The sequence below is a fragment of the Alternaria hordeiaustralica genome (assembly GCF_023758085.1).
Source record: "Alternaria hordeiaustralica strain BMP 2776 chromosome Unknown scaffold_6, whole genome shotgun sequence".
Classification (NCBI taxonomy): Eukaryota; Fungi; Ascomycota; class Dothideomycetes; order Pleosporales; family Pleosporaceae; genus Alternaria; species Alternaria hordeiaustralica.
The window spans coordinates 1,078,857-1,101,765 of record NW_026056778.1 but is presented as its reverse complement, the minus strand read 5'-3'; the positions used below and the strand labels follow the sequence as shown (position 1 = coordinate 1,101,765).

Here is a 22,909-nt window from a genome sequence, read left to right as displayed (position 1 = left end):
AAGCACCTTATACAAAAAAAAAGAAATGAAACAGGTTTAAGGCCTACATTAACGCTAGGTTACCTACTTTGCATGATTCTATGTTAATGTAGGCTGCAAATCGGTTCCGCCGAAACCTTCGGCGGAAGCATGTGCCAAGCGCTCGCCCTCCATTCGCCCTCCGACGAATATCTACTCAGCCAAAGAAATCGGAGCTTTGCTCGAAGAACCGAATCATGTATTCGTCCGTACATCAGTATATGTGTGACACTTCTTCCACTCTCCTTTACCGCTGCAAACTGTCCCTTTAACACTCCCGCCAACATCGTCCTTAGTTTCGATCCTCCAGATGCACACGATGAACGAACACAACTTCCACACCTCGATCGCATTCGATGCAACAGCACAATCGGCTGGCGGCGTCATGGAACCAGAAAACATCGCTGAGGAGAAGGCGCAACAGCAGAACAACCAAGGCATCGAGGAAGATGTCAAATCTGAACAAGACGAGAAGCCCGATGATATCAAAGAAGACTATCCGAGTGGTATACTGCTGGCGCCTATATTGATTGCCATACTCTGCGCAGTCTTTCTTACGGCCCTCGATATGACAATTCTTGGGACAGCCATTCCTAAGATTACAGACGAATTTGGAGGCCTCAACATGGTTTCATGGGTAAGTTTTACACTCTCGCTGTAGCTACTCGGGGTCTTTGAAGATTAACATATCTTAGTATGGCTCCGCGTATTTCATGACGTTCGGCGGATTTCAGTCCATGTCTGGGAAGTTTTACCGGTACTTCCCACTCAAGTGGTCCTTCCTGGGTGCTATCGTCGTCTTCGAGGTGGGAAGCTTAATCTGCGCTGTCGCTCCAAATTCCATAGCTTTCGTCGTTGGCCGCGCAATCGCTGGCGTCGGCTCCGCCGGCGTAGTGACTGGGGCGTTCACTATGGCGGCGTTCGCGGCAGAGCCTAAACGGCGACCAGCTCTAATGGGGATTGTTGGTGCTGTATATGGCCTTTCTAGCGTCGTCGGTCCGCTTTTGGGAGGAGTCTTCGCAGATACAGTGAGCTGGCGGTGGTGGTATGTTCATGTTTTCTCATGACTGTTCCGCTCACATGCTAATTATGGTACAGCTTCTACATCAACCTTCCTATCGGCGGCGCCTCTGCAGCACTGATCCTATTCACTTACAAGACTCCACCACAAGCTGTCATCACCCAGGCGACTTGGAAGGAAAAGCTCTTGCAAATGGATCCTCTCGGCATTGCTCTCGTCATGGGCGGCATCGTTACGTACATCTTAGCTTTCGAAAATGGCGGCCAAAAGCGACCTTGGAACAGCAGCTACGTCATCGGCCTGTTGGCAGGCTTCGTCGTTATCGCAATTACCTTCATTACATGGGAGATCTTCAATGGCGAGCGTTCGATGCTTCCACCCCGGCTTCTCCGCGAGCGAACACTATGGCAGCCATCTGCCTTCATCTTCTTCTTCTCATCATCATATCTTGTCTTGCTGTACTACCTACCCCTCTATTTTCAGAGCGTCGACAACCGCAGCGCAATTAATTCGGGTGTGCTGAACCTTCCACTGGTCCTCGCGATGGTTTTGGGTAGCATCGTCAGTGGCGGCGTTGTCTCAAAGACAGGCTATGCTGCACCTTTCATGATCGGCGGTGCCTTTCTAGCGACTATCGCTACCGGTCTAATGTATACATTCGACATTGGTACTGGGCTGGGCAAATGGATTGGCTATCAGGCCTTTTACGGTATCGCAGTCGGGTTAGGCTTCCAGATGGCCATCAATACTGGTCAGGCCAATGCAAAGGCAGAGGACATGTCCTCAGCGACGGCAACGATTTTTTGTATGCAAATCAGCTCTGTTTATGTGGAGTTAACTAACACATGGCAGTTTTCCAAACCATCGGCGGTGCGTTCTCGTTGACTGCGGCTCAGTCTGGATTCGTCAATCGCATGATCAACACGCTTGCGAGCACAGCACCGAACGTGAACCCGCTGGCAGTAGTTGGATCTGGTGCGACCCAACTTCGGGACAATTTTGCTGCGGAAGACATAGCAGGCATAGTGGTCGCATACATGGCGGGCATCAAGGTCGCGCTCGCTATTGCGACCGCTTTGGCTGGCGCAGCTGCCGTGGCTGCCGCATTGGTACCTTTCAAGAAGCTGAACATGGAAAAGGTGCAGGCTGGAGCTGCGTAGATCACACGCGCTCTATCTTGGTAATGCTACACGACAGATTGCCCGCACTTGCGACCAATGCGACGCTATTGCTAGAGTTGTGCTTGAGATACGTAGATTGTACCTAGAGGGAAGTTTCATTTTTGGCGACACTCGGACACCTGGGCATGCATCGGCTTGACACGCTTGAGGCATGTGTGTTGTCTAATCTTGTAATGGCAGAAGGAACCATAGAATTGTAATCCAAACGCGGCCGCTTTCTGGCCGAACCAAAGAAAGTCTGTTGCGCATCGACTCCATGATGTGGTGGCTGGCTGGTGGCCTTGCTGATGCCTGAAGGATGTGTTCGGCGGAGAACCTTCCGCCGAGGTCTCGGTGATTGCCCTCACTCTTCCCCTTTCGCCCCTAAGTTACTAACTTCTCCCTATGTCACCATCATCACATCTGTTTATGATACGATGCCAGCAACAAGTTCACTAGATCCAAGCGTGCCACACGTTTGGTCGCTTTGCTCGAGAGGAGGCACCGTGCCCTCAACGCAGGCTACTGTCACCAGCCATGGAAGGCTCACCGGGATCATCCGTCAATGACGCCGACACCACCAACTTCGAGCCTCACAGCAAACGGCGCAAACTTCGGAAAGGAACAACAAGCTGCTGGCATTGCAAGAAGCGAAAGGTCAGATGCACATTCGATGCGACGTCTGACACCATATGTGTCGCATGTCGCCGTCGGAAGGTGCCATGCGTTCTCCAAAATGAGCCGGAAGAGGAATTCCTTGGACGCAACGATAGCAGTCAAGAAGTGTCACTGCTGCGTCCTAGTAGAGGCTCAAACAATATCGCCAATCCTCCTGATATTCCATATGAGCAGCTTCTCCAACGCTTGCAAAGGGCAGAAGCATTGCTTGCGCGATCGGAACATCCAGGAGACGACGCCACAATCAGCCATGTGCAACTTCCAACCCCTAGCTCAGCCGCACTGACACCGGAACAACCTCTTCTACAAACTGAAGACGGCGAGAGTATATCGTCCGCCCTACGTCGAGCGTATCCACCGCAACAAGATCTGGAGCTCTTGTGCAAGACCGATCGCAACGCAACCTTGTACAGCTACCAATGTCTCACGACATCCATCGACCACTCACAAAACGAATCATTGGACATTGCCGACGATCTGGCTACAATTCCTGACAGTTCGCGTACACCTCCGGTTCTGATCGCAAGGCATATGCTCATCCTCGCCCTCATGCTACAGTACTTTCGGTGCAACAAGGGCGACTGCATCTCGGGGGATCCAGGCGTCCTTGCCACTCGCTTGGTGGAAACAGTTGTTCGTATGGTCGTCACCAAAGACCATCTAATAGGCTGCATCGAAGGACTAGAATGTATCGTTTACGAAGCCACCTTCCAATCTAACGCCGGCAACCTTCGACGAGCTTGGATCGCTTTCAGAAGAGCCATGGTGTTTGCGCAGCTGATGAGACTGGATACGTCTAACCCTCCGCCAGTCAAGTATCTGGAGAGCAAGCACAGGGTGGATCCTAAGTTCCTTTGGTTTCGGATTGTTCATATGGACAGCTATCTTAGCCTGATGCTTGGCCTACCTCATGGGGGCCAAAAGATGAGCGTGGAGAACTCCAGTCCTGGGACCAGTGTAAGCTGCCAGATCGATCGAGCACATACGCTCATTGCGGCTGGTATCGTTGACCGCAACCGAGGAGATCCACACCAGAATATCGAGGCTACCCGTAAAATAGACCGCGACCTCCAGAACGTCGCGGCATTAGTTCCAGACAAATACTGGCTCGCGCCCAGTTTCACTGGTCTCCAGCCAAATGCGAAAGAAACTTTTGAGGAACTAATGCGGCTTCGAAGTCAGATCTACCAGTACAACCTGCTTCATCTTCTCCATCTGCCTTTCCTCATACGCTGCGCTACAGGATCTGACTTCCACATGTACGCCAAGATCACCTGCATCAACGCGGCCAGAGAGATTCTCACAAGATTTGTCGCATTTCACAATTTCCGGCCCATCTCTACCCAATCGTGCCACACAGCAGACTTCTTTGCGCTAATGGCGGGCATGACAATACTGATCGCGCACATAGACAGTAGACGCTGGAAAGATCAAAGTTTTCTAGTCCACCAGCGACCCGGTGATCGCGCGATGGTGGAGCAACTGGTCGAAAAGCTGGAACTCGTCGAGACGCAGACGAACGATCCTCTCACGGGCAAGAGCGCTGAGCAACTTCGCAACTTGCTGCTGATTGAAAGTGATGCCGCGCGTGGATTCAGTCACAGCAGCGAGAGCACGGTTAATCGGCTTGAAGAGGGCTGCGGCGAACAGTTTCAGCTTTCAATACCGTATTTTGGGATCATCAAGATTGGCGCGAACGGCATCACGAAGCAATGGCCAGGATCCCAGACTTCTGCTGCGGCAACGCTTGATGTGCCCTCTTCTTCGAACCCGGTGGGTGTCGATGACAACATTTCTGCCTTCGGTCAGGATATCAACGGCAATCCGTTATCCAACCTGCTGGTACCAGAGCCTGGCACCCAGCACCCTCAGTCGATACAGCCATCGCTAGCACTTTCTGATGATATCTTCGACACGTCGCAATATTATCCAGGGTGGGCCGCCGGAACTGACGATTGGGCGCTTCAAGGTGTAGACGCAGCATTTTTTGAGTCACTGATGGGAGGAGTTGGAAATTGGGATGATACACTACTAGGGAATAGTTAGACTCGGTAATAGTATTAAGCTGTGCTTCTGGGTATACATTGTCTATATTCTGGGCTCCCAACAGATGAACTAGTCGTGTTGCGCCTTGTCCAACAATTCCTTCAATATCTTTGCCGTGCTCCTCATACCCTGCAGCGCGTTCTCGTCCGGCCCTTGCCCTGGTGTCCACGTCGCATGTGCAAAGTCAATCATCTTGACTTCGGCTAGCTTAGGCACAGTTTCCTCGTCGTCCTCATCCTCGTCTTCGGGATGCGCGGAACGTAGCTTCTGCTTGGTGTTTGCATACTCGTCTACATCGCCCTCATAGACCAATAGTATGCTTGCGCTGTACATCCTGCTCTCTTTGCTTTCGAAGACTTCTTGAATGTCCTTCACCTCGCCCAAAAAGTAAGCGAGCACCTCCCTCGCCCGGTCAAGCTCCGCTTCTGATTTGGCGCCAGGAAAGATGTAGTCTGTGAAGCCCTCACTAACATCTTCGGCGCTAAACTTGCGTCCATACATCTTGTTGTACACCCAATAGCCGCCCTCCTTATCCGTCTCAACATACTCCTTGAGATGTTCCGGAACCTCAGGTACCTCAGCTCCCTTGTATGTGCGCATGCCTGCTATCCGGAAACCCAGGCTGCCGCTTGTAGTCTCTTTGCTCACAGCATCTAGCCGCGCTCTCTTTTCCGGCTTTGCAGCCTCGTCCCACAATTGCGCGCCAAGCTTCAGATCCAGAACATTCGGCTTCTTGAAGCCGTGTGTAATGTTCTCTAGTACTATGTGAAGATCGGTCGCGAGCTTCTTGCCATGCAGGCGCTCGATTGTACCATCGGCCGTTTGTATGGTGCCGCTTTCGACGGACTCGGTAGCGGCGGTCTGGTCGGCTGAGAGGGAGAGCTGGCCCATGAAGGTGGGGAGATGGCGCGCGAGGTCTGGGTGGTCGGCGAGGGATTCGTAGAAGTCAATTTCAGCGAGGGTGCATGGTTTTACTACTACGCCGCCGGATGGGTCGCTGAGCACGCCGTCGCTGTTGTTGTGTTAGTCTGGTACACGAGGCTGACAGGCAGCCGGTAGCGACTTACTGGCCAGCGGCAGCACTGCCATATGCCACGAGTTTCGACGCGTCGTATTGTTTCGAGGCCATGTTTCTTGGACTGTACGGAGCGTTTGGTCGGGATATCAATGTAATGGCACTCGTGGTTGGTGTTTAGGTGGAAGATGCATGGTGGGCTGGCTGGCCCCACGGGCGTTTCAGGGTCCTCCGTCACGAGTCAGCCAATGCTGTCATCATGGAATCCATGATTCGTGTGTTCGATATCATCTAGTCACTCTATTGCCGGGCAGAATCTGAAATTGTATGGCAGACATGATCTCACTCAAATTTCGTAGCAGCATGCCCGAAGAAAGGTCGCATGCGTCGCAATGAACAAGTCGACTTCTCACCGTGGTGCTGCATCCATCGGATCGCTGGTGATGCACTCACCGTATAAGGCGTTTGTATGAGCGCAATGTCCAGAATGCGAAGCTGCGACCACCAACACGAGGTAGTCGCGCTCTCTCACCCCCAGGGCCAACGCAATCACCCGCGAAGCATCGTTTGCCGCTGCCTCACTAGCGCGCCGACTTCTCATGCCCAATCCTCTCTACATCACCCTCTACAACTTCAAGTCTCTTCCAGTTCGCTTCTGATATCCTTAATCCTCAATACACAGAGTAGCAGACATGGCAACCGCAATGACAACACTTTCTGCGCACGCAGGACCTCCCAACGGAGCCTCTACCAACATCACTGCCACTTCTCAAGTCACCGGCACTGTGCTGGACCACCCAGATGGGGCAGAGATCCGTCGTCAAGTACGTTTCCCAGTCCCCAGTCTCGCGGTAAGTTTTACAGAGGAACTAATTGTTCTTCAAGGTGGAGTTCTACTTTTCCGATGAAAATCTCCCTACCGACAAGCACATGTTACAGTGCTGTGGCGGGCGTGAGAACATCCCCGTCTCCGTCAGTCGCATCTGTGGTTTTCAAAAGATGCGAAAATACAAGCCCAAGTCCCTCGTTTCTGCAGCTCTTCGACTGAGCGCTTTCTTGGAAGTCTCTGCTGACGGAAAGACCATCAAGCGCAAGATTCCTCTAACCGGAAAGTGCATTCTGGATCCGGATTACTTCGATGCCGACGACGACAACGACATCGCCTATGCTCCAGGATCACGGAAGGCCAAAGCTCAGCAGCCCGCCCAGTACCCAGTACCACTACTCCCTCAGGCCAAGATCAAGCACCCTGAAGGAGTGTCCAAGAACATGCTGAAGGCTACCGGATTTGAAAAGGCGTATATGGAGCCTACTCTCACTCCTGCGGAAGCCGCCGAAGAAGAGGAAATGTACGCTCCAGACAAGTCATTCGTTGAGCGCATCGAGATTGCCATCCAGCGCTTCAAGCAAAAGCGTCGCATGCATGAGATGTATGCACATGTCTTCAACAAGCTCATGCGCTTTGGTGGAATAGAATCCGGTCCTCGCCAGTACCAAGGTATCTCTAAGCACGACATGAAGGAGATGGGTGCTGAGGAGATTGCGAGGGCCCTCGCCATCCACAACGTACCCTGGGACCGGTCCGATGAGAAGCGGTGGGTTGTTGACTTTGTAGCTGTCTGCAAAGCTTTCCTGTAAGCCTACGACCCTAACCTTGCCTGACGCGATGTTGACCATTACAGATCATCTTGGTACCCTGCCCACTACGGCTATGCTTCGCACGCCATCAAGAACGCTTGTCAAGTGCCCCGCTCTTTCTTCGGATATCTTCGCTTTCACCGTGTCTGCCCCGAATTCGACGATCAGCTTGCCACTGCGCTCCAAATCTGTGACCAGGCCGAGCGGGAGCTTCCCAAGGTCAACTCCGTAGGTCTTGCCCTACCCGGAGACTTCAACAAGTCCGCTAGCGTTGTCTTCGGTGGCGCCCAGGCCGACATATATACTGGCGATAAGTCGTGGGCTGAGGACCTCAAGAAGGAAGGCCTGACTGTTTCCGAGATCGGTATCCGGAAGGAAGAGGCCAGGGTCAAGTTCGGTACTGGCATCGCGGTTCTGGGCTCGGATGCGCAGTACGACATGTTCGAGTCAGGAGATCTGCAGATTCTCAGCAAAGAGAATGTCTATCTTGAGGTCACCGCCATTCAACTCCCTGACGACGACACGAGGTCCGCATATGCAGAGCAGAGCAATCTCTTCAAACATAAGCTTGGCCAGCTTAAACCTCTCGGCAAGCTTGTGTGCAAGACATGGTACACAGGCGACTGTGACGAGTGGGACCTGCCCAAGGACAAGACCAAGTATCCCAACGGCAAGCCGCGCAAAGCTGGCGACGGCAAAGAGTACGAGTTCTGGATTGAGGAGGACATCATCAAGGACTGTTTCGTGGGTCTGAAGATGGATGCCAACGTCATGCATCTGTCCGGCGGCATGACCATTCTCGACGACATCAAGGAAACCATGTGCAGCTTCTATACCTGGATCCCGAACGAGCTCTGGATGGAACGGAAGCCCAAGGAAGTGCGCTGGTTGAAGAAGGGCATGGGTCTCGATGATGACGAGGATGAGGCTGAGATTGATGGCTCGAACAAGGAGAGTGCGGATAAGATCGCTTCCGACGATGAGTTTGACGATGAGTGAACGGGTAGATGAAGGAAGGCAAGCCGGTATATTCTCGCGGGGACGTTGCGATGAAACGGTAGTTCGAGATACTTTGGTCGGGTCTTGTACCCAGCTGCTTAGGGCGATTCAAGGTTTGGCTCGAAAACTAAGATTTCAAAAGGGAAATTCACGATGTTTCTCTAGTTATGCCAAGGTTCTCTGGAAATACGTAATCTATCGTGGAATCGGTGACCAGATACGGTGCATCTCAATAAACTCAGGCTAAACCCCTTGAACTTTCTCGATCTCTATTGAGTGGCGTTGATCGCGAAAGGTAGTGCATTCTGCGCTTGCGCAGGCCACAAGGACGCGCCTGTCCCATGTTTGGAGTACCTGCGCCACACCTGCCCGCCTCAGTTTCACACGAAGGCACTCGCTAGCCTTTAGCCAGGATAACACCGCAACACCCAACTTAGGCACATAGCCCAAGGCCGAACGATCCGCAGAAAATACCGTGCAACGAAGAAATGCCACGACCCCCGTTTGCATCGGGATACCACTTGGCCGCGACGACTAAACACCACAAAGACACTTGGACGACGCCTCAACACCACGCCGTGGGGTCTGGTAAGACGCGAAGTCCCGACGTGCGGCTACTTCGGCGAGCGGCCTCATTGCCAACACCTTGGCAGCGACACACGCCATGGCTTTCGTTGGTTTGCCAAGGCCACGCCGGCGGATCATGTGGTAATTCCTGACGCGTGTGCTTGCTCCTGGGCCTTTCGTTCGAGGGTGCAACCGTGAAAGAGCGAGGTACGACTACGTGTGTGTACCGAATTAATATCAAAGGGAGAGCTGCCTGGGTCGGTAGCAGTAGTGCGCGCGGCACTGCGTTGCATGGTGTGTATACCCGCATTATCCGTCTCCCGTCTCGCATTAAAGACGTAAGTGTCGCGGGTTACCCGGCCCTGCCTAGCCAGCACATGTGAGACGGACTGGGGACGTGGGAGCTGGAGGAAAGGAGACGCGCAGTGCGTGCGGAGTGGAAAGGGCCAGGGACCGCCAAGATCTTGAGTGCTCTTAGCAAGCGGAGAACGCAGGCGGGCGTGGCTTGGGTAAAACGTGCGTTACCGCCGCCTTTTGATATCTGGGTCGCTTCTCCGCTGGCTCTTTTCCCTGGTGTTCGAGCATGCCCTTTTGCGACGAGGTTGCTGTACCACGACGTTGTGGCGTTACCATCACTGCGACCGCGACTGGGACTTGAGCGACGCGCCATCGGCATTTGCGAAAGAGCGACCATCACGACTACTGGGTCTGCCGTGATCGACGAACGACTACGCTCGGGGATTAAAACAGGTGGACCTGCGGAGCGGGATATGTCTGCTAAGATGCACGTCGTGAGCGCGGTCTTAGACGCGCGATCGAGTATGGGGTTGCCAAATCGGGCTCAAGTTGGTATGTTCGTCCCCGTCTGCTACTACTCAGCAACGCAACATCGTCGCTGACCACATTGCAGCCCAAAGTTTCCTGAACCCTTACATCTACGACCCTTCTTACCCCCTGGCTATAACAGGCGCAGTTGTCGTCCTGTTACTTTCCACATATTCCATTTACCAGTATGTCCGCCACAAGGCGTACTTCTTCTGGGCAGCCATCATCGCCATTATCATGCTCGATCTGGGCTTCATATGCCGCCTGGTATCTGCCTACGACGAGCACAGAGAATCGCCCTTCCTCGCCTCATGGCTCATGATCTTGCTCGCACCCAGCTTCCTGGCTGCAGCATGCTACACGGCATTCAGTCGCGTAGTGTGGTTTTCCTGCCCAACCCACGCGCTCAACTTCAAGACGCTGTGGTGCTTCCCCAGGTGGATTACCGCCAACTTTGTGTGTTTCGACCTCCTCAGTTTCCTCGTCCAACTCGTCGGCGCGAGTCAGATTAGTCGGCAGTATGATGAAGACACGCAAGGAAACCGGACCATTGCTGCTTCTGAACGGAAAGCGCTGCCTGGGCGGATCATCCTCATCATGGGTCTGGTGATGCAACTGCTCTGTTTCCTCAGCTTCTCCATCATCAGCATGCGGTACTTCTACATCAGCCGGCATTGGGCTGCACATGACCTTGGGGATTTGCACCTTTGGCGGAAACTGGGGTATACCATCAACCTCTCCTCAGTCCTTATCGCCTGCCGGGCATTCTATCGAACCATCGAGATACCACACGATCGCAACTACGGGCTAGCATATCTCCAGAGTCACGAATGGTGCTTCTGGGTCTTCGATGCCGCGCCCATACTTGCTGTACTAGTCGTGTTCGCTGTGTGGCATCCGGGTCGGTATCTGCCGAGAAGCTATACAGGGTGCAGACTGGACAAGGGCAGGGCTGTTAAAGAGAAGGATGAGATCAGTTCGATGAACGGTGGTAGTAGTGGACGGGAGACCGAGCTGAGAGACTTCAAGCCCGAGGACTTCCAGTCTGGAAGGGTCGCAACGAACGTGTAAGATTTTGAAACGCGGATGAAGAGGTTGTTTGTTCATGATACCATTGCATTTAGCGGGAGGCGCTTTGAAGCGCCATCGGGATGATACCATACTCAATGACATAATTGAATGTCTTATTTGACTGTGTCTCTCGCCTTACTGCTCTCCGCCATGTCTGTGTTGATAGATATGTGCTTCCTTCTCAGTCCTCTGGCCGCCCAGCGTCTCCTTCGTTTCGAAGCACAGCTCCCACAACGACATGCATTGCTGGTGCACGCGACTTGTTGGCTATTCTCAGAGCCTCATACTAGAGTGGCCGCATGGCCGGTAATGTCTTGGTCGGCTCATGAACTCCAAGGAGTCTTAGGTCCTCGGGCTCGTCTCTGGATTGGTATCGGAATGTTCACCAGATGGTTATGTGCTCTCTTCATATGTCAGGCTGGTAGTGCATCCTGAACTTCTTGTTCGCGCGATCAGCCGCTCTTGTCTGAAATTGTTCGGCGTTGAGCTCAAAGACCAGTGGCTTCATGGGCTCCTTTCCTTCTTCGACTGGAAGCGGCAACTCAAAGCGGATGATAGTGTGTTCCTTGGGTATAGCTGAGATTGTCAGATACTTACCACTTACCTGAGTCTAGCCTACAGAACTTACATTTCACAGCGTTGTTCTTCGTGATGATCTCGAATGTGAATCTCGTATCACGGACGATGATGCCCTCCAGGCCTACACGGCTCACGCAGCGGCTTCTCACCACACTCACGAGTGCACCATGCATGTCGGCCGTCGCAAGCAGTTGCCCACTTGCGTTTGGCGTGACGAGCACATTCCTCGCAGCGTCGTTCAGGCCTAGCACCTCCCGCATGTAACCCACCCACAAATTGTGTAATCCGTCGTAGATGGCATACTTCTGTTGCTCCTTGGGTATCTCGTTCAGGCACAGTGCACGTTTCTTTGCAGCGGACAGCGGACGAGGCTGGTTTTTGCTGCGCTTCCTGGCGGCTTGGTTGCGCTCGTTGAGAGCGCGGCGGCGGACTGCGCGTGCAGACGGCGTAGGCGAGGTTGCGCGAACGTGGAGGGGGCGCTTTATGACGCGCTCGTGGTAGTGTGCTTCTGCAGTTGAGGGAGAGAATGCGCGATGCAGCAGCGTCTGCGCAATATGTGGATTTGCGTCTGCCATTTCGAGTTCGGTATCGCAGTAGCAAAAGTCGCAACTCGTCGGGAAGTGCGAAGTTGGTGTTCTTCGACATGACGAGGAAGACGGCGGCACTAGTGCGCACAAAAGCGGGCTAGAGCGGTGGCTCGGCTATCGTTTTGTCCGCGCTGCCTCCCACACAATTTCGACAATTCGACCTCAGCTTCTCGACAACACCGCTAACCCGCAGCAACCGTCAAGATGAAGTACATGTACGTCTATCCCTCGATCACGACTCCCAAGCCGCCGCATCGCACGTTTTTCCCTGCCTCCGAACGGTCAATGGACGCCTCTTTACCGAACTTCTCCGCCAACAAACATCAAATTCCGGATCCAATGCTGACGTTTGCGCAACAGCCACTCTGAGGAAGAGCTCGAGATCCCCGAGGGCGTCAAGGTCCAGATCAAGAACAGAAATGTTCTCGTTGAGGGTGAGTGCGCATGGTAGAGGACCCCTAGAGAAACAACACTGACATATCCAACAGGCCCTCGCGTAAGCCGCCCGCAATAGCCTCTACGATCCTCGAACCGATTCTTACACTCCACAGGGCAAGCTCACAAAGTCTCTCGGTCACTTGGCGGTCAGCTTCACGCACGTACGTTTGGAACACACACATCGCATCGGGGGCATATGCTAAGACTGGAACAGCCCAAGAAGAACCTCATCAAGATCGAGCTCCACCACGGTTCCCGCAAGAGCGTCGCCACCCTCCGCACTGTCCGCACCCTGATTGTACGTCGCGCGCACCCTCGAGTCTATACTGGCAAGGAAGGAAGGACTGGGCTGACTGGAGTAGAACAACTTGATCATCGGTGTCACCAAGGGTTACAAGTACAAGATGCGTTACGTATATGCCCAGTATGTCGCACCCATCGCACATCTCTTCCGAGCCCGCCGCTGAGCATGTTCTATCCGACACAACTTTCAGCGCTCTCCGAGAGGCTGATGCCAGAGCGCTGGGCGCGCCAGATTGGCTCATGCTCGTGGCGGGCGTTTGCACATCGTTGAACATGACTAACACCATGTCCAGTTTCCCCATCAACGTCAACCTGGACAAGAACAAGGAGACCGACTGCTGGGAGGTTGAGATCAGGAACTTCATCGGCGAGAAGCTCGTACGAAGGGTCGTCATGAGGCCCGGTGTTGAGGTTGAGGCATCAAAGAACCAGAAGGATCAGCTCGAGCTGTCCGGAAACGTAAGGACCGCCGCGCAACATGTATTGAAGCAATGCTAACCACCACCCAGTCGCTCGAGGACGTCTCCCAAGGTGCCGCCGATATCCAGCAAATCTGCAAGGTCCGCAACAAGGATATCCGAAAGTTCTTGGACGGTCTGTACGTGTCGGAGCGCGGCAACATCGTTGAGGACGCGTAAACGGTTCTGGGGAGTACGGGTTTCTTTACGGGCAATGAGCATCTATGAACTTCTCTGCATCATATGCGGTTGGCGCCTGGGGGTCTAAGATCAAAAACGATGTTCAAACAATACCACCATGACTTGATGGAATCGCGCCGGCACATTCACGATGAAGTGTGAGGTGATGAGAGGTCAATAAGATCAGTACTTGCCAAGAGACATGAACGATCTAAACTCACTTCAACACAACTGCGACTGCTTTTTGGCCTTTGGTGATGTTGCATGGTTTGAGCCCGTGCCTGAGGAGTCCAGCGTAGCACATTACGAATGAGATCACATTACGAGTAAGCATGAATTTGATCATCATTCGGTTCCATCTCTCGACCCATGCACGAAGAGACGCCTCCTGCCTCTTTTGGCGTCTGGACTATCCGCGGATGTGGGATTTCCACATGACGTATCCATGGCGGCTCGTCGTGCCTGAACCCCGCATCATTGCTCGTTGTAGTTTCTACCACCGGGATAATGATGAGGCTATCGCCGCAAAGCCCGACAATGACAGCTCATTGTAACCTCGATTGGAAAGCAGGCGGTACAGGCACGGCGAAAGTGCCGTCATGGCGAAATATATGAGTAAGGTGTCGCCCATACAGCTGTTGGTTTATTCACACCTCAGTTGCTTGCCCCGCCACAGCCCTGCGAAACATCAAGCACCCCACTAAACACCAGTCTGCAACCGATCCACAGATTTACGACCATGGCGGACAAGCTCGATATTGAAGGGCTCCTCAAGGAGTCCAAGGCTGAATATAAGCGCTTGGGAAAGAGCGGTCTTAAGGTCTCGGTACCCATCTTGGGTGCTATGAGCATTGGAAGTTCTAAATGGCAGCCCTGGGTCATCGAAGAGGAAGAGTCGCTACCGCTGCTGAAGGCTGCATACGATCGCGGTCTGACGACTTGGGATACAGGTAAGACTGACAGAACAGTCACGTACTTGCAACAGTTACTGACAGCTTATAAAGCCAATGTTTACTCCAATGGTGTCTCTGAGGAACTGGTCGGCAAGGCCATCAAGAAGTACAACCTACCTCGCGACAAGCTAGTAATTCTCACCAAATGCTTTGGCTACGTCGGCGAGGACCCCGGTCTGCGAACCATCCAGTACGGCAAAGAGCTGCCTCAATTGAAAGACTATGTAAACCAAGGTGGTCTCTCACGACAGGCCATCTTCAACGCTGTCAATGCATCGCTCAAGCGTCTTGACATGGATTATATCGATCTTCTGCAGATCCACCGCTTCGACCCAAACACGCCTCTCGAGGAGACCATGGAGGCGCTGCACGACCTGGTCAAGAGTGGGAAAGTTCGATACATCGGTGCCAGCTCTATGTGGGCAGTGCAGTTTGCGCAAATGCAGTTCACTGCCGAAAAGAACGGCTGGACGAAGTTCATCAGCATGCAGAACCACTACAACCTGCTCTACCGCGAGGAAGAGCGCGAGATGAACCGATTCTGCAATGACACTGGTGTTGGTCTGATCCCGGTATGCTTCCCTTCCAACTACAAAGCCAATCTTTGCTAATAGCTTGATAGTGGGCACCTCTTTGCCGTGGCCATCTCGCTCGCCCTCCCTCTGCATTCGGCTCGACCACTCGTTCAGAAGGCGAACAGAAGGCCGGTAACCAAACCTCTGGCAACACTGAACGTGACAAGAAGATAATTGCTCGCGTTGAAGAGATCGCGAAGAAGCACGACTGGAAAATGAGTCACGTTGCCCTCGCATGGATCAACAAGCGTGTGGCAAGTCCGATCATCGGCTTCTCCAGCACAGACAGGATGGATGAAGCGCTTGCAGCGAGGGGCAAGGAGTTGACTGAGGAGGAGGAGAACTACCTCGAGGAGCTGTACGAGCCCGTGAGGATTGTTGGGCATTCATAGGCAAGCCATGCAGCAACATCGATGATAGCGGTCGAAGCCAACAAGCGATATATCAATCAATATTGCGGTGTCAAAGGCGAGGTTATCCTTCATCTATATTGCTTTTTCAAGTGAGTAATTACAGAGTTCAAATGGATACCTAGTTACCTAGGCAGCCCAGATCATCTTGCGAAAGTGGATAGTCCAGTAGAATGCTGACATGCATCTCCGCGTGGACCTTGAGCCCTTGCAGTAATCAAGTGGATCTCTGATTCACTCGGACCGCATTAGGGCCCGGAGCTGAGATGATACGCGTCGATGCGCGCTTTGTCCAGCCGCCGAGCGGCCAATGACGTCGGTCACGCGATCTATCTCACCACCGTGCCTGATGCTCCGGAGCACCAACATAACGGCAATAGATGCTTGGGAAGGTCAAAATGCGAACATCGAGGCTCAATTGCTAGCTTCTACACTATCTCGAGCTCTTTTGACCAACAATGTGAGATGGGCACGCAGGCTTCCACCGTTGGTTTGCTCCTTCCCCGCATTCTGGGTGATGCTCCCCTTCCCCGCATTGGCCCGACCATTCACGTCTCACGCCGATTGGATTGGACCACAATGTGGTGATCGATCAAGTGACCGTCTCCTGTGCCTGCCGGCGAGAGACTGAGCCCCTCATAAGCTGCGCCCTCCCTCGTTTCCTCTCCTTCCTCACAGCCTCCACTGTGCTTTCGTATCTCACATCACATCCACAGCTCTAGGCAACCCTTCTACAGCTTCCCAAGCTCTTTCATCATCTACAACCCCTTCAATCTTCCAGTAGCTTGACTGCAACTGCATCCTACCACAATGGCCGCAGAGACAGAAAACACGCTCCAGAAGGTCGACTCTTTGACCGATCACCAAGATGGCGCCGCTAAGAAGGGCCACCGCAGAGTCAGCTCCATGGCTGCTGATGTCTACCGCATCGAGGATCTGGGTGAGTACCTCTTGTGACGATAGCCCAAATGAGGGGTCGTGCGTGAGCAGCGGGCGGGGCTGACAGAACCTCAGAGAAGGAAGGCAAGAAGATCGAGATCGCACTCGAAACCCAGAAGCTGAACTGGTAAGTGATTCCCCTCATCGCATTGTTGCGAGCCATCCGACCATGATGCAGACCAGCTCGTCGTCGTCCGGATAGCTCCGGCAGCCCCAATATCTTGACCGTGCTAATGCAGTACTTCCAGGAAGCTCAACAAGTCGCCGAGCACCGTCGAAGACCCGTCAGTCTTGAAGATGCCACTCACCGAGCCCAAGCTCAAGTCCATCGCTCTACACTTCCCGCTAGGATTAGAAGTTACCGCACGGAACATGAAGGGTGTAACCATCAAGGACGCACTAGATGCCATCCACAAGCAGTTCAAGAAGCGCGTAAGTGTCCCTTGTCATTGGATCTTACCATCGAGCATCGTTGTCGCTGTTCCTATATACCGCGTACTTTGATCTTGATGCCAAAGCATAGCTAACCCTCCTATAGGCAGACGACGAGTTCGAGAAGCCATACCTCATGGGCTTTGAGTGGGACCCAGAAGAGTGCTACACCCGCTTCATCGTCCACCAGTCGGCCGTTCCTACAGTAAAGAATGACTTCGGCTCAAGCAAGAAGAAGAAGAAGAACAAGGCCGAAGGCGAGGAGGGTTCCTAGATGAACGACTCGCCCCCTTCCCTGACGTCGACTTCTACACACAGCCTCAGTCATACTTCCGTGCTTCGGCGCTGGTATGTGCGGGGTACGGATAACTCGGGTGCTGGTCAATCTTCATATCGATATGGGAAGAGCGAGCGCATCTGCCGCGGTGGCGTGTCTGGTATACTGTAGGCCTGCGTAGGTAGGCGGTTTACTGGTTGCGGGTATCGAGCGGTGGATGCGTCGTGGAACCGTTCGTGGGGTACTTGCTGAAGGGCAGTACCCGCTTATGTATGCTCTCGGGCACTCTTTGAGGTTGCTGGAAAGCACTTCATACAATGAGAAGACCTGGTTACATGTCATGTCCTCGAAGCTGTCTGTGATGTTGTTTGTAAAGGTTTGACGTTGACTTGGGCGGACCCACCCTACTGCGGGCAGCTCTCCACCACGCTGTAAGCGAAGACACGCGGGCACGTTGCGGCTTCCGCGATCACAATTGACTGTCCCTCCATACCTTCTATGAACGCGTCCCATGTATGCGACTCATTGGGTGTTCATTTATCGCATCTAGTAGTATCGCATGTGCGACACGACATGTGCCTATGATGGCCGCTCAGCTGTCCTCAAATGGGGTAGCAAGTAGCCTTGCATTGGTAGCGCTGCAAGCGCTGGCGTTTCAGCACCCTTAGCATAAACCTTTGTCCTTCGACACCGTATTTTGAACATCAACTAAGCAGTCTCGCTACCTCATCTAATCGAATTTGTTTCTTTACACACGAACCCAGACGCCTATATACGTAGCCTACGCTCAAACGTTGTGCGTGCAACATAGCCTAGCAGGAGACCTACATACCGCCACAACAAACCAGCTCCCGGGACCCGCCTGTGTTTACTATCTGGAAACCGCGTCCATCAAATCGTATATACATACCAATGCGATGTTCACAAACCTCCAGATAAGGCCTGCCAAGACCCGACGCCGCAAGCCTAGCTTGTCCATTCGGGCTGGCGTCTCAAAGCGCAGGGTTTCCACTGTTTCGGCATTAAGTGCAAGCATCGTTCCGTCTGTGAGTTTCATGGAAGGACTGTTTGGCGATGAGTTTCCCGAGGCCTTTGGGAGCGGGGCCCAGAACAGGAAGACCATCACGGACTTGCCATCGGAACTTCTCGAAATCGTGTGCCAACACATCTCGAAGCTCGACATCAAGCGACTGCGGCTCACGAGCAAGCATTTGGCGGCCAGCGTGTATCTGCGCATAGATCGCGTCTATGTCTCGCCTAATCGAGCTAATCTGGACTATCTGCATCAGATCATGGCTCACCCGACGTACAAAAACCGTGTGCTCGAGATTGTCTGGGATGATGCCTTGCTCAATGAGTATTCAACTTTGGATGAATTCCGCCAAGCTGTTCTCGCCGACGAAAGAGAGGTTACCAGGGCGATTGAAAGCCGACTCGAGGAGGCCATGGAGCTCTACGGCGACGAAAACCCCGAGCATCGATCATTATCGGTGGCAGACCTAATCGAGGATGGTCGGCTGACCGAGATCGCAAAGGGCATCCTCTTGCGATATGACGACCACTTCTCAAGAGACGTTCTGGCTAGGAATGCCACAATGATGAGCATTGAAGACAGCTATGCGCTATACCAGGAGTTGTATCGTCAAGAACAGGAACTTGTGGAACAGCAGGTCGATGCAGCTGCATTACATGAAGCACTAGCCAGCTTTCCAGGCGTAAAAAGGATCACGACCACAATCGACGTGTGGCCTGCATGGAATGTATCGCCTCGGTACAACACGCCGTATCATCGTTCACTGCCTATGGGCTTCCGCAAACCAACTGTCTGGCCATGGCTACGACCTCCTCAAGAGGCAGAGCGTATATACGATCAGTGGTCCTCACGTGCCGCCAAGCCGAAGGACAATGGAGAATCGTTACCCAGAGGTTATGGCGTCGTAGTTGCTGCGATCCTCGCCATGCCAAATCCGCGGATAGAAGAATTCATCATTGAATCGGAACACCAAGCGAGACAATACCACCACTGCTTTATTGCTAAAGCTGCTTCACACAACTACCAAATCACCAAGCAAGTGTTTCAAAGAACACCTCTGAAACACGTCAAATTGACAGTCACCCCTTCGAATGATTATCTGTACGACGAAGAGAGCTTGACCAATCTCCAGTCTTTATTAGCGGAATTACGATACCTCGAGCATCTCGACCTGAGTCTCAATGATAAGAGATCAGCTCGGACTCTGCGCCGGTTTCTGCAGTTCAATCCTATCCCAGAGGCGTTGAGACCGCAGTTAAAAACACTCACCTTGCGGAACGTCAAGCTATCCCCACAGGACTTGCTCGATCTCTTCACGTCATCGGTGAACTTACAGCACGTCACTTTGTATCATTGTTTCCAGCGCATACCACCCCAGTATGGGTTTCCTTGGCTTTTCCATAAGCTCAGGAAGCATTACCGCGATACGAAGGATGTCAGTAAACCGAGCTTTAGGGTCGCAGCACCCCTGTCCGGTCAATACTCACAGGTTGTGGATGACGAGGTTGATGCCTTTCTGTATGACGAAGACGAGCCCGAGTGTCCGTTTTTGAAGCAACCTCCAAACAAAGAGCCTAACGAGATTAAACCACACATGGGATGGAAGGTCTGGGATAAAGACGAGAGTGTCAGGGAACGGATGGCTGAGGTGATTGAGAGAGAGGAGATGCAAGAGAGGGATGAGGAGATGTAGCAGTTTACCGGGCATCCGCCGCATGTCGAAAGTAGTTTCGAACCCCGAGTACTGAGGACTACAAGCAAACTTTGGAGGTTTTGGGTCCCTGTCAGTGTCGAGTATGCGCCTCGGGTGCGCCTCCCGGTATTCACGGCGTCCGTGCACAACACGCCTACGTCTCTAAATACAGCTAAGGGCTCTACTCGGCTCTCTCTCTAGCTCGAACTCGTACTCGGTCTGCTTCAACTTCAAAAGAAACATCTTGTCAACTCCAAGGATGGTTTCCTCAAAGACTACGACTGCGGGTTTCCTCGATCTCCCTATAGAACTTCGCCTCCAGATCTACGCCTACATTATTACCTCAACTCCTACAATGGCCTGGCCTACAGAAAACCCCTACTCCAAGTGTCCTCCCTATGTGAACCATATAAGGAAGGTCTTCGTCGCCCAACGCATACCTTCTTCGCACGAACTTCATAGCTATCGCGGCCTTATCCTCTCGTGCAAACCATCTATCACGAGTTCGAGCACGAGTGGCTAAAAGTATATGCTCCATGGTTTAGGAAGGAATTCGAAGTAGACAACTTCGTGCTCCCCACTATTAGCAAGATAGGCGACACGACACATATCCGCATTGGCCTTCCACTTCCACCAGACGGCTGGCTCGACTCTCCGACTGACATTGAATACGTTGTCCGCAAGCTTGTCAACAACTTGCCTTCCTTCTGCATCTACCCCATATCTTCGATTGCGTCTGATCACACACCGCTTACACAAGAGCGAATTGCGCGCTTCAAGCTAGGCGCAAAAGGCAAGAAGAAGAGCTATTTTCTGCATGCGATGAGATTAGTGGCCCATGAGGTGACAAGTCTGGGAACTGTCGTTAACAGATTCAACTATTGCCCGATATTTGGGGAAGACTTTCAGCATATTTCGATGAACTGGGCCTGGAAAGAGGTGGTAGTTAGGCGCGAGGAGATGATCGAGTGGAAAGGAGTATGGTGGCGCGATTTCGCTTTCAAACCTTATTCTTTCAAGCAATCGCCAGATGGGTCCCTCACTCCGTTTCACTACGGCCTGTCGGATTCTTCTTCGACAGACTAATTTAGAGTTTCGCTTACGCACGTAGGGTGGACGATGTTAGAAGCTTATGTATATTTCCCGGCTGCGGATCGACACGTACCTTGTATGAGAAATCGAATACAGTATTCAAAAACGTAGCCCAAAGATATACGTGTCACACAGGATGCAACCTGTGACAAAAGCAACGGTGTATGCATTCAGAGCAGCCGTCAATGTGGGGAAAGATCACCAAGAACGGCTTAAGTGTAGGCAAAGGTAGGACATGATTCAAGAATATGATTCAAAATACCTATCTGTGCACCGCCATGCAAATGTATCAGCGCCAGAATCCCTATCATTCCTTCTCAATTCTAATTAAGCAGTCCTTCTACAGGTTCCGGCCAACTACCCAAGATCATGGCATTGCCGGGCGTCTGTCCCGGCAGTGGACTGAGCAGCTTGACCTTCTTCTTCGCCTCGTCTACATCCGCGACATAGATATACCCCCTAATACTGCTGTCCCTGATCACGCTCTGCGGATCATTGGGGCTCGCTGTTGTTATAGCCAACAACTGGTTCTGAAGCGCCTCAGACGGTGTGACTTTCTCGAAGATCTGCCGCTCGACCGTCATGCCGTACTCGTCTACTCCGCCGTTTCCTTCTCCTTCGACGACACGGAAGATGTTTAGGTCGGCGGCGTCGGCCATCTGGCTGCTGGGAGCCAGTGTCTCGTCGCCTTTGCCGAAGAAGTACTCTTTGATTTGGGCGTGGCGGAGGGCCTTCATGTATTCTTCGCTTCGATCGACGCAGCCGCCGGACTTGTCAAGGCGGACTACGGATACGGTTTCGGAGGGGTCGCCGCCGGTGCGGGCTGAGAATTTGCGGGAGAGGTCAGAGTAGAGGCGTTCGGAGCCGAGGGTTATGACGACGTTGACTGTAATGGGCTGTCAGTATGATGATCTGATAGTGTGTACGTACATTTGATTGCCAATCCTCTCGGAAAATAGATATTGGAACTTGGGTGCATGAATGTGCATGGGCGATGTTGGGAGGGGAAAGGCTGAAGTAGTATGCAAGACATCACACGCACCAGAGAACTCAGAAACAATATGTTCTATGTTGTCGTAGACGCCATTTCTCCCTTGGCTGATGGCGCCTGAGCTATCAATGATGAAGCCAGCCTGCTTGCTGAGCGTGTCCTCCTCCAATCTACTTGTGACAGCAAGTGCCATGCGCGTTACCAACGGCTTGAACACCCTGCCCTCCTCTGGGTCCTTGAGACCGTAGTGGTATACCAGCGGCATCTTCACTGGAATGGGACTGGGCCCTGAGATTGGACTGCTGCCCCAGCCTTCTTCAATATCCACGATGGACGAGTATACAGCCGCTGAAAAAGAGCCTGGCACACTGAGCATACCCTGGCGCGGGTCGAGGTTCACGACCATAGGCTGCCGGCTGGTCTTGACCGCGTAGGAGGTCAGAGTCTTGACGAGTGACGTTTTGCCTGAGTTCTCAGGTCCCACGACAAGTATTCTGGGTCCCATTTCGACGCTGCTACTCGCGATACTCCTGTCGCGCATGTTCTCCAGCGCGAAGTGTAGGTTCACACAACTCATCATGGGCGTCTCTTCGGCGATGTAGTCCGACTCAACCTCTCCGCCGATGTCAAGCTTGCAGCCATGCCATGTGAAGATAGCGCCCTTTGTGCCCTGGAACGTGTATATGGTAGACGGAGCCAGCTCGGTGCCGAAGAATTCTGCGGTGCCCGATTGCAGCTTCACCGTGAGTGTGCGCGAGAAGGCTACCTCGAAGCGGTATTCGGTGTTGGCAGCGAGGTCTTGCGTTCGTGTGGCTGTCGAAGTAGGGGCGTTTTGCGCTTCGGTCGGCTGCGAGGATAGGTTGAGACCTGGAAGAGAGATCATGGTGGATATAGTGATGTGGGGAGACGCTGAAGCTGTGTAAGGACTGGA

General features: G+C 52.9%; 11 protein-coding genes across 11 annotated transcripts; 8 read left to right on the top strand and 3 right to left on the bottom strand.

Moving 5' to 3' along the window:
* Positions 1-337: 337 nt before the first annotated feature.
* J4E84_004265 (uncharacterized protein) lies at positions 338-2,199 on the top strand (the record flags this gene model as incomplete). The annotated part of the gene is made up of 4 exons (XM_049386873.1): positions 338-655; positions 714-1,063; positions 1,117-1,844; positions 1,892-2,199. 4 exons carry the CDS (start codon positions 338-340, stop codon positions 2,197-2,199), a joined length of 1,704 nt encoding a protein of 567 aa, XP_049245643.1.
* Positions 2,200-2,764: 565 nt separating this feature from the next.
* On the top strand, positions 2,765-4,923 carry J4E84_004264 (uncharacterized protein; the record flags this gene model as incomplete). The annotated part of the gene is made up of 2 exons (XM_049386872.1): positions 2,765-2,856; positions 3,072-4,923. The coding sequence occupies 2 exons, from the start codon at positions 2,765-2,767 to the stop codon at positions 4,921-4,923; spliced, it is 1,944 nt and encodes a 647-aa protein (XP_049245642.1).
* Positions 4,924-4,992: 69 nt separating this feature from the next.
* Positions 4,993-6,052, bottom strand: J4E84_004263 (uncharacterized protein; the record flags this gene model as incomplete). The annotated part of the gene is made up of 2 exons (XM_049386871.1): positions 4,993-5,935; positions 5,991-6,052. 2 exons carry the CDS (start codon positions 6,050-6,052, stop codon positions 4,993-4,995), a joined length of 1,005 nt encoding a protein of 334 aa, XP_049245641.1.
* Positions 6,053-6,630: 578 nt separating this feature from the next.
* On the top strand, positions 6,631-8,575 carry J4E84_004262 (uncharacterized protein; the record flags this gene model as incomplete). Its single annotated transcript, XM_049386870.1, has 3 exons — positions 6,631-6,762; positions 6,824-7,572; positions 7,621-8,575. The coding sequence occupies 3 exons, from the start codon at positions 6,631-6,633 to the stop codon at positions 8,573-8,575; spliced, it is 1,836 nt and encodes a 611-aa protein (XP_049245640.1).
* Positions 8,576-9,924: 1,349 nt separating this feature from the next.
* J4E84_004261 (uncharacterized protein) lies at positions 9,925-11,038 on the top strand (the record flags this gene model as incomplete). The annotated part of the gene is made up of 2 exons (XM_049386869.1): positions 9,925-9,991; positions 10,053-11,038. The coding sequence occupies 2 exons, from the start codon at positions 9,925-9,927 to the stop codon at positions 11,036-11,038; spliced, it is 1,053 nt and encodes a 350-aa protein (XP_049245639.1).
* A 406-nt stretch (positions 11,039-11,444) lies between these two features.
* Positions 11,445-12,192, bottom strand: J4E84_004260 (uncharacterized protein; the record flags this gene model as incomplete). The annotated part of the gene is made up of 2 exons (XM_049386868.1): positions 11,445-11,614; positions 11,667-12,192. The coding sequence occupies 2 exons, from the start codon at positions 12,190-12,192 to the stop codon at positions 11,445-11,447; spliced, it is 696 nt and encodes a 231-aa protein (XP_049245638.1).
* A 216-nt stretch (positions 12,193-12,408) lies between these two features.
* Positions 12,409-13,583, top strand: J4E84_004259 (uncharacterized protein; the record flags this gene model as incomplete). Its single annotated transcript, XM_049386867.1, has 7 exons — positions 12,409-12,419; positions 12,565-12,642; positions 12,719-12,803; positions 12,857-12,940; positions 13,005-13,066; positions 13,239-13,404; positions 13,455-13,583. 7 exons carry the CDS (start codon positions 12,409-12,411, stop codon positions 13,581-13,583), a joined length of 615 nt encoding a protein of 204 aa, XP_049245637.1.
* Positions 13,584-14,322: 739 nt separating this feature from the next.
* Positions 14,323-15,503, top strand: J4E84_004258 (uncharacterized protein; the record flags this gene model as incomplete). Its single annotated transcript, XM_049386866.1, has 3 exons — positions 14,323-14,533; positions 14,588-15,108; positions 15,159-15,503. The coding sequence occupies 3 exons, from the start codon at positions 14,323-14,325 to the stop codon at positions 15,501-15,503; spliced, it is 1,077 nt and encodes a 358-aa protein (XP_049245636.1).
* An 828-nt stretch (positions 15,504-16,331) lies between these two features.
* J4E84_004257 (uncharacterized protein) lies at positions 16,332-17,166 on the top strand (the record flags this gene model as incomplete). The annotated part of the gene is made up of 4 exons (XM_049386865.1): positions 16,332-16,461; positions 16,536-16,587; positions 16,709-16,892; positions 16,999-17,166. 4 exons carry the CDS (start codon positions 16,332-16,334, stop codon positions 17,164-17,166), a joined length of 534 nt encoding a protein of 177 aa, XP_049245635.1.
* A 920-nt stretch (positions 17,167-18,086) lies between these two features.
* J4E84_004256 (uncharacterized protein) lies at positions 18,087-19,895 on the top strand (the record flags this gene model as incomplete). The annotated part of the gene is made up of 1 exon (XM_049386864.1): positions 18,087-19,895. One exon carries the CDS (start codon positions 18,087-18,089, stop codon positions 19,893-19,895), a length of 1,809 nt encoding a protein of 602 aa, XP_049245634.1.
* A 1,415-nt stretch (positions 19,896-21,310) lies between these two features.
* Positions 21,311-22,861, bottom strand: CLP1 (Cleavage polyadenylation factor subunit clp1; the record flags this gene model as incomplete). The annotated part of the gene is made up of 2 exons (XM_049386863.1): positions 21,311-21,873; positions 22,030-22,861. The coding sequence occupies 2 exons, from the start codon at positions 22,859-22,861 to the stop codon at positions 21,311-21,313; spliced, it is 1,395 nt and encodes a 464-aa protein (XP_049245633.1).
* Positions 22,862-22,909: the final 48 nt, after the last annotated feature.